Source organism: Nannospalax galili, unplaced genomic scaffold (assembly GCF_000622305.1).
Source record: "Nannospalax galili isolate Female #2095 unplaced genomic scaffold, S.galili_v1.0 scaffold1626, whole genome shotgun sequence".
NCBI lineage: Eukaryota > Metazoa > Chordata > Mammalia > Rodentia > Spalacidae > Nannospalax > Nannospalax galili.
The window spans coordinates 10,895-23,232 of NW_008354162.1; the positions used below are offsets into that span (position 1 = coordinate 10,895).

The 12,338-nt window shown below is 47.5% G+C and overlaps 1 protein-coding gene across 1 annotated transcript in view; it reads right to left on the reverse strand.

The window, feature by feature from the left end:
* The window catches only part of Acss1 (acyl-CoA synthetase short chain family member 1), a gene marked incomplete at its 3' end in the record, with an annotated part of 11,800 nt that extends 6,973 nt beyond the window's left edge, over positions 1–4,827 (reverse strand). The window contains 3 exon segments of the mRNA XM_029555056.1: positions 293–445; positions 784–959; positions 4,602–4,827. Coding sequence (XP_029410916.1) covers positions 293–445; positions 784–959; positions 4,602–4,827 — 555 coding nt within the window.
* Between the last annotated feature and the right edge of the window lie 7,511 nt (positions 4,828–12,338).

The following is a 12,338-nucleotide window of genomic DNA, read 5'->3' on the forward strand; positions in this document are numbered from 1 at the left end:
CACCTCCAGCAGAAGGAGGCAGAGCAGGGCAGAGGGGCTGCTGGGCCAGCAGACTCAGATGCAGGACCCCAGCTACACACACACACACACACACACACACACACACACACACACACACACACAAATCACAAATAATAGCAGCCTGTTCACGAATATACGACCATCAAGCATCAACACTGCAAGCCCATGGTTGCAGGAGTACCAGCCTTCACTGTGGCTCCTCCTCACCCTGTCCAGAATCTGCCAGAGGCATGACAGGGGCATCCTCCACTCTTCTCCCCAAAGTACCTACCTTGTGCGTCAGGGCAGCATACAATAGGTAGCCCGCCTGCGTATGGACGATTCCCTTGGGTGAACCAGTGCTCCCAGAGGTGCACAGCATGAAGAGCATGTCTTCACTGCCCATGCTTTCAGGGGTGCACACAGGGGCCTCCTTGGCCATCTCCTGGGAGGGGCACAGCACATCATCCAGCCAGGGCATTTAGCTGCTCCCCACTATTAGGCTCCTTGAGAGTACCACTTCCCCCTGGATGCTTTGGGACTCTAAAAGTTTACATTCTCTGACCTGCTTATGTTCAAATTCAGATGCAGAGAAGACACAAAAAGATGGATAGAGGCTGGTGGTAAAGTTCAGTGTTAAAGCTCATGCTTAGCATATGCAAGACACCGAGCGTGGTGTGGAGGAAAAGGGGAAACCCAGACTGAGGACCTAACAATTCTCAGACCCAAGTAATCTAATAATAACCCCTCCTCCTCCCACTGCACAACACGAGGTAAACCCACCTGCTCCAGGGGGACATCCAGATCCCCCATGGGCACCTTGGCATCTGTCCTGTGCGCTACAAGGACATGCTGGATTGTTGGGCAATTCTTCACAGCTTCATCCACTATTTTCTTCAGTTCCACCACACGCCCTCCCCGGACTCCTTGGTTGAAGGTAATAACCACCTTGCACTTGGCTAAGGAATACAACACAAACATGTCTGATCAGTTTCAGCCTTCACAGGCTGACTTGACTGCACATTCTAGGCCTGAGAGTGTGACAGAGGATGTCCAATCAAGTAAAAGAACCAACTGAAAAAGTGAGGTTCTGCCTGCTGTGCAAATTCAGGGTGCAGTACAGAAGTGCCAGGTGTTTCCCCAGTTCTGAGGATGAGCAGGAAGGAACCAGAAACAAACTACCTTGAGATTCAACACTCTTCTTCTCCCAAGTCAGCAGCAAAAAGACAGTCTCCCAGCCTGGTTTCCACACTCTCATCTGCCTCAGGAGCTTTCTCCAAGTGAGGGGCAGTCACATTGCCTACAATGTCCACAGTGACAGAGCAACACCAAGAGACAAAGACCAAGTCCCAGTGGTCCTGTGTGGCCAGCACTGCCAGTGACTTCTATAGGCCAAGGCCCTTTACTGTCCAGAGACTAGAACAACTGTCCTCAGGAAGAGTTCCAAGAGCCATAGCCTGCCTTGCCTTCAGGGGAACACTCTCCTGCTACACCCCTGTTCTTCGATAACCCAGTCATGCTCTCCTGGGAAGCACTAGCTTCTACAGCCAAGCTAGGTGAGGCCCAAAGGGAGGATGAGAGACACATTGGACCTGAGGACTACCCTCCACACTATGACAAGGGGATGACCTGGCAGAATCCCAGCTGTGAGTTACTATTCAGCCTACTTGTATGTAAGCGTCTATAGTAAATACTCTGCTGTGGCACTGTCTGGCAGGCTTCACCCATATCCCTGGGTATTATGCTTGAATCTCAAGCGTTCCCCCAAAGGCTCCCAGGCAGTGGTGCTATTTTGAGAGGTTCTGGAAACTTTAGCAGATGAAGCCTAACTGGAAGGAGTGGGTCACTAGGGGCATGCATTTGAAGGTTATACTTGGTACCCTGTCTCTTTCTCTGCTTCCTGCCTGCCATGAGGTGAGCAGCTTCTGTCTCACCATGGGCCCAAAATCAATGGTGCCAAGCAATCATGGACTGAACTCTCCAAAACCTTGATACAAAATAAATCCTTCCTCATTTAAGTTGTTTCTGCCAAAAGGTATTTGGTCACAAAAATAATACACTGGGGCCTTTTGATGTCTATACCAGAGGACTCTCCCAGACTCAAGAGAGAGGTACTGGAGAGTTACCCTACTCCGCTGACCTCACCCAGAAGGTTTCAGGAGACAGTGTAAATCTCCAATGCATGTGGCTAACCTGATGCATGGCTGCTACTTTGCTGCCCATGCTCTCCTATAAAAGAAGCTCTGATATCACCCCCTCCAATGTGGCTCTTCTTACCAGTCTTGCAGCCCACCATCCATGGTGCTTCCCAGGATCACTAAGATAACTAAAGGGGAAGCTTTTTCTTAGTGGTACAATCATGGAGAATAGTTGCAGGAGGGCCCCTACTGAGCCTCAGAACTAGTCAGCTCCCAAACTCCCATACTGATCATTCATGGATCCTAAGGTTCTGGAAGCTTCCCTAGCCCCAGCTACCAAATCTCCACAAACTACAGCCACCTAGGGTCAGCTATCATTCTTCCACTCAGAGAAAACTAGCAGATACACTTAGACACCATGGTCATAACAGCAGGAGTGGAAGGGGCAGCCTGCTAAATGTCACAGCATGAACTCCGGTAGAAAACAGCAGCTGTCCCACTTACCAACTCTGTGACTCTGGGTAAGTTACTTAACGCTCTGTGTCTGTTTCCTTATCAAAAAGAGAAGAGTAACTTCCTCATAAAGAAAAGACCAGCAGCAGACAGCTTGGAAGAATTAACACCAATCCTTCTCAAGCTCTTACTGAAGGAAGATATACTTTCAAATCAGTTCGATTCCCAGCACCCACACAGCAGCTAACAACTGTCTATAACCCAGTTCCCGGGAATCCGATACCCTCTTCCAAACTCTGAGGGCATTGCACGACACAGGTGCACTTATATACATGCAGGCAATACACACAGATACACAAAATAAAAATAATAATTTTTTTAAAACATTAAAAGAAGCCAGGCATGTTAGTGCATACCTTCAATCCCAGCACTTGGGAGGCAGAGGCAGATCTCTGTGAGTCCAAGCCCTACCAAGTGAGGCCCTGCCTCAAAAAAAAAAAAAAAATTAAAAAAAAGAAAACTACAGGTGAACGAATATCCCTTATGAAAAACAGCAAAGTCCTCAATGCCATGCTAGTAATAAGATTACGGCAAGTGGGATTGGCATTCGGGACGGCAAGAAAAAACAGAATAAAGGAAAAGCTCATAACTCAATGAATGCACAAAAAGCATCTGACAAAATTCTATGCGTTTCACGGTAGAAACACTCAACAAAGGAATCAGAAGAAGCTCCTTCAAGCTGATAAAGGGCATCTGTGCAAAGCCATAGCTGACATCACACCCAGAGGAGAAAGACTGAAGCATTCCCTCCAGGAACAGCAATGAGACGAGCATGCCTGCTCACCCCACTGCTAGTCAACATGCTCGCAGGACTTCTAGCCAGAGCCGTTAGCCAAGAGAACACAATACAAAACATCAAAGCAGAAAGGGAGAGTGAAGCTAGCTCTGCTCACAGATGACACGGTCCTGTAGGTAGACAATCCTGTGAAATCCATTTTAAAACTATGAACGTTAATAAATAATCAACAAACTTACAGAATATAAGATCAAATTTAAAAAGTCAGTTATATTTGATGGGCACAGTGGTGTTCACCATAATCCCAGCACTAGGAGGCCGAGGCAGATGGATTTCAAGTTCAAAGCCAATGGAAGCTGCATAGCAAGATTCTGTCTCACAAATCAAGGGTGGGGTGTGTTGGCCCATCAAGTAAAAGGCCCTAGCCTAAATTATCAATAACACACACAGACACACACACAGACACACACTCAGACACACACACACATACACACACACACATCCATTGTATTTCTCTATACTGGAAATGAGCAATCTTCAAAGGATATTGAGAACAAAACAAGACACAGTGGCTCCCAGAGCCTGTCACCTTCCTGGGAAGCTTGCTCAGAGAGGGGCTCTATATGAGAAACAGAGTGCTCAGGCTGCATAGACAGTGGGCCACCATCCATTCAGACAGTCTGCCATCTAGCTCTCTGACAACACTGTAAGCAAGGAGACACTACTAGCTGCTGTTTCCAGGACACTCAGACCCACCTGCAATCAGAAAGCCTTAATAATGCACCACATGTCCTTCACCTCCATGTCTCTAGAGACAGATGTTCCCTCACCCCTCAGCTTTGTTCCTGACAGTGCTATTAACCTTCAATACCTTCCAGCGTCTCGGGGCTCCCCAGGCCTCTATGCCCTTCCCCCTGTACTGTGGCTCTGTCAGGCCCTGTAGGCCTCGCATGGGCACACTGCTCCCACCACAGGCCTGGCACCCTGCTGTTTCCTCTGCTGGAATTCTTTCCTCCAGCTTTATCTGGCTAACTCCATCTGACACATTCAGATCTAGGCTCATAGAACAAATGTTCATTCACCAGGTGGCATCTGCCATTTGTCTGTGAAACTTCTTAAAGTCTAGCTCGACTCCATCAGTCTCTGCCCTGGTGGCTAGCATTCAATACAAAGGCCTGGAGACTCCTGAGACTCTAATGCCCACCCATGTTCACCATCATTGATCCTTCCAGCCAAGGACTCGGCACTGAAGCCAGCAAAGACCACTGTATGGATGTCTCCAATCCTGGCGCAGGCCAGCATGGCCGCCACGGCCAGTGGAGACACAGGCATGTAGATGGCCACACGGTCCCCTCGGTGCACTCCATGCCTCTTCAGTGTGTTGGCCAAGCGGCACGTGGTCTCCAGAAGCTCCCTACAGAACAGGGAAGAGAAGGCCATTAGTGGGAAGGACCACAGTGCAGTGCAGTGTGGAGGGAGACAAGTCTCAGACAGCAGGCACTGTCTCCTGACCCAGTGCAGGAGGCCAGCAGGCATCAGAACTTGCTGCACAGCACAGCACAAATGTTTCCAGCATTTGTACCTTCTCCACGGTATTGCTAAGTCTGCCCTGGCAGACATTTCATGCAGTTTCTGAGAAGTCATGTTTCCAAGACTTCCGAAAATGTTCGCTTCCAAAAGAAAAAAAAAAAAAAATGTGTAAGGAAGTCTTCTGATGGGGGTTGCTGACACCCCTGTTTTCTATATCAACAGAGTCCAGGGACACCAAAAAACCCTCTTCCCAGTCAGGGACCCAGACCTTGGTGGGGCAGGTTCGAACCCTGTGAAGCCACAGTGACAAGGAAGAAAAAGCAGCACGAAAATGAACACATTGCCTATACGGCCAGGCAGAGACTGGGCACAGAGGACAGAGATGGACAAGACACACAGGTGCCCACAGCCTTTATCTGCATGGTGTGAGATTCCCACTCCTCCAGGTCATAAAGTTTATCAGCCAATCAAAAGACAGCAAGCTTGATTGGCTCAGAATTAACTCATGATCCATCCCAACCTAATTAGAGCCGGTGACATTCAACTATAAGAAGACCAGGAGTCCAGGAAAGCTGCCCCACTGTGGAGGCGGAAGGGAAGAAAAGGCGGGCCAAGAGCAGAAGTGCGCGGGTAGTGCCTGTCAAGGTGTTCCAGTATCTTATCTCCTTAACGACCAATTATTTCCCCTTTTTTTACTGTACAATATTAATTAATTATTTACAATAAAAAGAACTGATTCAGAAAGATAGACTTATCAGGCAAACAAAGGTTCCTTTTCTCTGGGTTGAAGGAGGCCTCCACCAGCCACACTCCAGCCCTCTGAATGGTAGCAAGATGCAGAGTAGGGCAGAGCCAGGCCCGCAGGCAGTTTCAAGTGGAGACCCTGCTTCAAGCAGAGCTCCTCCTGAAAGCACAGCGCCCTTCTTTCCACAGGCTCCAAGGAAGGCGAATCTCAAAACAAGAGAATGAAAGAGAATGAGAGTGGGCCCCATCTGGGCCTGTACTTCTTCCGAAGCTATCCTGCAGAGGAGTCCACGTGAGTCTGATCTGTGCCCACTGCTGTTGGCCCAGCTGCTGGCCACCTCCTTTGAGAACCTCTTGGAGAAAAGGGCAAAAGGTAGTATTTTGTGGCGCTCTGTCTTCCCTGTCCCTAAGCTGCAGTGAACGAGCACCCCAAGATCAAATCCACAGAACCTGGGGCCCAAGACCACTCCCACTTCTCTGAGAAGGCTGCAATGTTCTCTCCAGTGCTAAAGAAGCAGCTAAGTTCAGTGACACATGAGTAACTCGTGGCCCTGCCCACCAGCTCTGTTTTCACTGCTCTAGGACTTATGCCCTGTGTAGCACTGAGGGAAAATGCTGTGCCCACTGACCAACAGTGCTGAAATTCAGCCTTTACCCAGCAGCCCCAGGGACTGTAGCTAACCCATCCAGCAAGACCTGTGTCAGAGTCCCATAGCAGCCACACTGGTGTGGGCACTGATATAAGCATTAACACTGGCATGGGCACTGCATTGCCATTGATGTGGGTGTGAGCATTGGTGTGGGTGTGGGCATGGGCACTGGCATTGTGAATGGGCACAAGGGTTGACATTTCTAGCTGCCACCCTAATGTCAGAAGATTTGGTGCCACCTGCCTTGTATAACTGTCATGGTATCAAGGAGAAGCAGAATCCTGTGGAATATTCAGACATTCTCTTCCCTAACAGAAACTCTTCACCAATCTCCAAAATGACTAAAATCGGCTAATTCTGTAAGTGAATTCCTAACATGTTAAAAATCCCATTTAAGGCACCACAGGGTGGGTCAGTCAGGGTGTTGGCACTGGACAAGGGAGGGTGTCCTCTAAGAGCACAGCTGTGGCTGCGAATGAGGCGCAGGCAGGTGTGCAGGCCTCTCCTTGATGGTGCAGCCCTTAAGAAGAGCAGGGAGAGCTTTCAGGCCAGGTTGGCTGTGGAGAAGACCAAGAAGAAAGGAGTGAAAGTTTCCCTCTGAGGACAGGAATAGGCCACTACTGGAGCTGAGCAGCCAACTCACAGTCCAAGGGAGGGTCTAAAGACCAGACCATAGATACCCACAGTAGGAAGACTGAGGGCCTGGATACACACTCAGGTGGGTCTGATGGGTCGTAAGCCTTGCTATTGCATCCATAGAAGAATGAAGTGACTCCCCGCCCCTGCCTCGTGCTAGGGATTAGGCCTAGGGCCTTGCATGTGCTAGGCAAGTGTTCTACCACTGAGTTATAACCCTGCCTGAAGGGAACAAGGGGAGGGGGAGAGAGAACAGGCTTCTGAGGAAGAATTAGCTCCAGAGCTGGGGATGTAGCTCAGTTTGTATAGGACTTTCCTAACTTATACAAAGCCATGGCTTCAACCTCCAGTGCCACATAAAACTGGGCATGATGACTTACACTTGTGATCCCAGGAGGAGGCATGAGGATCAGGAGCTCAAGGACAGCTTCAGCTATATTGCCACATAGTAAGCTGCCTATATGCAGCTCTGACTCAAAAAAAAAAAAAAAAGACCTAGGTAAATCTCAGATGTCAGTATACTTCCTGTTCATTTTTCCAAGGCAGCAAAGCTGGAGATAGGAGGGATTCTTGAAGACCACACAGTGGCCTAGAATATGCTACCACATTCCAGCCCACAGAGGTCCAGACTCTGCTTAAACATCACTCTGCAGAATCCCTCATGGGGCTGCCTTTCTGTCACTTCTACAATAAAATCCTACCTAAAATTAGTCCAGGATTTGCAGCTCTACAAATTCCACCCCACAGTCCTAGCTCAGCCCTTTAAAGTTGTTCAGAACAAATCTAATTTGTCATTCAACAACAACCCTTCAAGTTCCCAAATATTCTTCATCCCCACCTCTTTTTCCTGGGTTCTCTAGTCCAGCTCTCCATAACTCCATCTACTCAAGACACTCCAGATTACCAAATGTACCTCGTGGTATCTGCTTGGAGCAGAATATGCATACTCAGGCCCTTGACCACACCTTTATGTCAATGAAGAGCATATTAATTTTGTTGTGGTGCTGAGAATGGAACCCAGGGCATCGTGTGTCTTAAGCACACACTGTGTCCCTGAGCTACATCCCCAGCCCAGAACATACTGGTTTTTAAAATATCAAACACAAGATGACGCAAATTCAACTTGAAGTCATTAACACAAGCCCTCCTACTCCATAATTTACAGATAGTCTTTGACCAGGGCCTTCTCCTCTCTTAATACAGTCACAGAAGTTTCTTTTTAAAGCAGACTTTGCATTTATCACTAATTCTATCTCAAGTGTCTACTCATCTGTATAGACAGCTAACCCATCGCCTATGAAATATGGACATTCCTTTGTTCCTTCTTGTGGGGGTGTGGGTGTGGGTGTGGGGGTGTGGGTGTAGTGCTGTTTAGTGAGTATGTGGTGGTTTGAATGAGAAATGTCCCCCATAAGCATGTGTATTTGAACACTTGGTTCCATATTGCTGGTGCTATTTGGGGAGGTTATGGAACCTTTAGAAGGTGGAGCTTTGCTGAAGGAAGTATGTCACTGGGTCAGACTTTAGGGTTCATAGCTTTGCCCCCACTTCCTGCTTTCTGCCTCTGCGCCCTGTGTGTGGATAAAAAAATGTGATCAGCCAGCTTCCTGCTCCCACTACCATGCCATGCCTTCCCTGCTGTGATGGACTCATCCCTCTGGAACTGTAAACCAAAATAAACTCTTTCTTCCTTAAGTTGCTTTTGATTATATTGTATCACAGCAACAGAAAACTGATACATAGTATATGCATGTGTGTAGTGTATGTGTGTGCACATGTGGATATGGGTACACTGCATATGTACCTGCATGTGTGTGGAGGCCAGGGGTTGATGTTGGGTGTTTTCTCCTATCATCCTCCACCTTATCTTTTGAGACAGGGCCTCTCACTGGACCCAGAGCTCACTGATTGGGTAAACTGGCTGGCTATGAAGGGACCTGTCTTTCTCTGAGCCCCACCCCCAACTCCAGTGCTAGTGTTACAGATGTGTGCCACCACACCCAATTCTTACTTGGGTGCCAGAGATCTGAACTCAGACCCTCATGCTTACACAACAAGCACTTTACCAACTGAGCCATCTCCCAATTTTTGTTTTTCGACTTTCATTTTTAGCAACAATCTCCTTCAATTTGTGCAGCTGGGCAACATGGTAAGAAAACGTAGATCTTGAAATCACTGAAAAATATGCTATTCAAGAAATCCTGTTATTCCAAGTACAAAGAAACAGTTCAAAAGCAGGTTCTTGGATTTTTGTAATTTCTCAAAGATTTCCACAAACTGAAATGCTACTGCTTGTATATTTAAAAATAATGCTGGGTTGGAGAGATGGCTCAGTTGTTAAGAACACTGGCTTTTCTTGCAGAGAACCCAGGTTCAGTTCCCAGAACCTTTATGGCAGCTAACAACCATCTGTAACTCCAGTTCCAGGGACTCTGATGCCCTCTTCTGGCCTATGTGGGCACTGCACAGCACTAGTGCACTTAACATATGTGCAGGCAAAACATTCATACACATAATTTTTTTTAAACATTAAAAAATAAATAATGCAGGGCCAGGTGTGGTGGTGCATGCCTTTAATCCCAGCACTTGGGAGGCAGAGGCAGGCGTATCTCTGTGAGTTCAAGGCCAGCCTGGTCTACATAGTGAGTTCCAGGACAGCTGGGGCTACAGGGAGACCCTTTCTGAAAAAGACCAAAAAATTTTTTTAATTGATTATTTTTATTTTATGTGTATGAGTGTATTGCTTGCATGTATGTAAGTCACCTGTGTCATACAATACCGCAGACGTCAGAAGAGCGCTTCGGATATTCCTGGAACTGGAGTTAAGGACAGTTCGTAGCTGCCATGTGGGTGCTGGGAATTGAACCTAGGTCCTCTGCAAGAGCAGTTAGTGCTTTTAACTGCTGAGCCATCTCTCCAGTCCCCTGGACGCAAACTTTTTTTCCTGAGCAAATGACATCATAATCTCCAGGAAGAAGGGCTTGGGCACGGTATTTTAACATTTTAAATAGTCAAGTTAAGAACCTATTCTCCTTACACAATAGTTTGGATCTGGTATGTCCCCCACACAGTGCAGCTCTTCAGCCTGTGGTGCTGCTGAACCTTTAGGAGGTGGGGCTTAGTAGGAGATCTTTTATTCATTGAGGAAGTGTTCTTGAAGGAACCCTGGAACATGTTTCTCTTTTTTGTTTCCCAGCTATGATGTGGTAACTTGCCACAGGCCCATAAGCATCAAAGACAAATGATCATGGACTGAAACTCTTAAAACTTCAAGTCAAAGCAAACCTTTTCTCTTTATAAGTTGATTATCTCATCTATTTGCTACAGTTAGGAAAAACTGAGTAACATACCCTGCATTTATCTTACCAGGACTGCCTTGATGGCTAGTCTTGGTTGTCAACTTGAGTGGATCATTTGGTTCACCTCTCTGCAATTAGTATATTTCCATATCTCTACAGATGAAGAAAGTGAAGATCCCCATGATTATACGATGGAGTGGGATATAGTCAAACAGTAAATGGTGCTGTGATCCTCACCTTCAGACACCAAATTCATTCTCCAATTGGTGCATGAAAATCCCAGAGTGCAAGGAGCTTTATAGAAGAGATGCGCCGTAAAAAGAAATTATTTTTATTATTATTGTGTGAATGTGTGTGCTCATGATATGTGTGTGAGAATGTGTGTGTGTTCATGATGTCTGTGGCACATGTGCCACAGTGTGCATGTGAAGAGGACAACTTTTGTGGAGTTAATTCTCTCCTCCTACCTTCATGTGGGTTCTGGGATCAAACTCAGTCATCAGGTTTCAAGGCAAGTGCCTTTAACCACTGAACCATGTCTGTTTCCAAGAACAGATGCTCCTCACAGTGGCAGCTACATGGTGCAGTGCATCTTTGGGAACTCAGTATTATGACCTGGAGTGATGCAGAGTCCCTGGCTATGTGCCCCATAGCTGGACCACTGCTACAGAGTGTGCATGGCTATCATGTCCATCACTGGCTGGGACAAGTTATGGGCATAGCAAAGGGAATGCAGCCAAAGCACAGCAGGTCAGATTAAGGTGTGAGTCTGATCCTTGGCTGCCTTCCACTCTGTGTGGAGTACTCCACTTGCAGGGACTTGGAAGAGTTGCTTGCCTTTGATGATCACACCCTATCCCCCAGAACCTAGCTTTCCCCCTGCATCCTTCTCCCCCAAGCCATTTGGCTTCAGATCTTCACAGGGAAAGAACCAAACACAAAATTTGTAATTGTGGTTGCTCAGGCCAAAATCTTGGAGCCTCTTTTGACCTCTTTTTCCTTTCTCATAACCCACCTGCAATATAGGAGAACATCCTGTCACTAGGCACACCAAATGCCACCTATCCTGAATTCAATCATTTCTCCTACTTCGGCCCTGTCCAAGCAACCAGCCAGCCAGCCAGCCTGGTTTGCTATGCTTTCTCCTTACTCTTATCTGAGTCCTCCCTCCTCCACCTTGTGGCCAAATGATCTTGTTAGCATCACAATAACCTAGACTATGTTCTATGAAGAACTAGAGGGGAACTCAAAGGCTGAAGGCATAAGGAAATGATGAGGTAGAAATTCTAATTATTCCTGACTGATGCATACACCATGATTTTAAAAAACACACGGTACCCTAAATAGAGTACATTTCCAGTATTGAACAGCTCACAGAAGCCAAGTCCTCATCAGAGCAGAAGACCCCTGCTCCTAGCTCATATAGGGTGTCACCTTCCCTCTGACCTTCTGACTGGGCCTGGCTGACCTCCCGCACTTCTTAGCCCTGTATCCTGCTTTGCTTCTCCTTGTGCATTTATAACCATCTCGCACTTTTCTGTATTTTATTCAGGATTTTTAAAAACCTTTCATTTTCTCTCTCTCTCTCTCTCTCTCTCTCTCTCTCTCTCTCTCTCGATCTCCACGTGCGCTCCACAGGCATCTACAAGAGCTCTTCTGTGCTCTTAAGCACGGAACCATCTCTCCAACCCCCTTCACTCAGGCTTTTACATTGTCATCTTGTCTGCATCTTCCAGAGTCTTTGTTCCTCCACTATCACTGTTGCTTTCTCACTGGGCGTAATATATATCTTTACTGATTGTATGATGGATGGAGACAGTCACTTTAAGTTTTAGCCTCCTAGTTTTCTCCATGGTGGGGCTGGGTGTTAAGGTATTGTTCCAAGCTGACCTGAGGCAGGGGCTGTTTCCAGAACAACTGTGAATAGCCACTGTGCACAGGGCTCACCTCTAGAGACTTACATCCTGGAGGGCTGCCTGGGCCCCTAACCCCGCCCCTCAGTCCTCCTCGCCCCGCCCCTTATAGCCCCGCCCCGGCAGACCGCCCCTCCCCTTCCCTGGGGAGGCCCCGCGAGACTGAGGGGCGGTGCCCG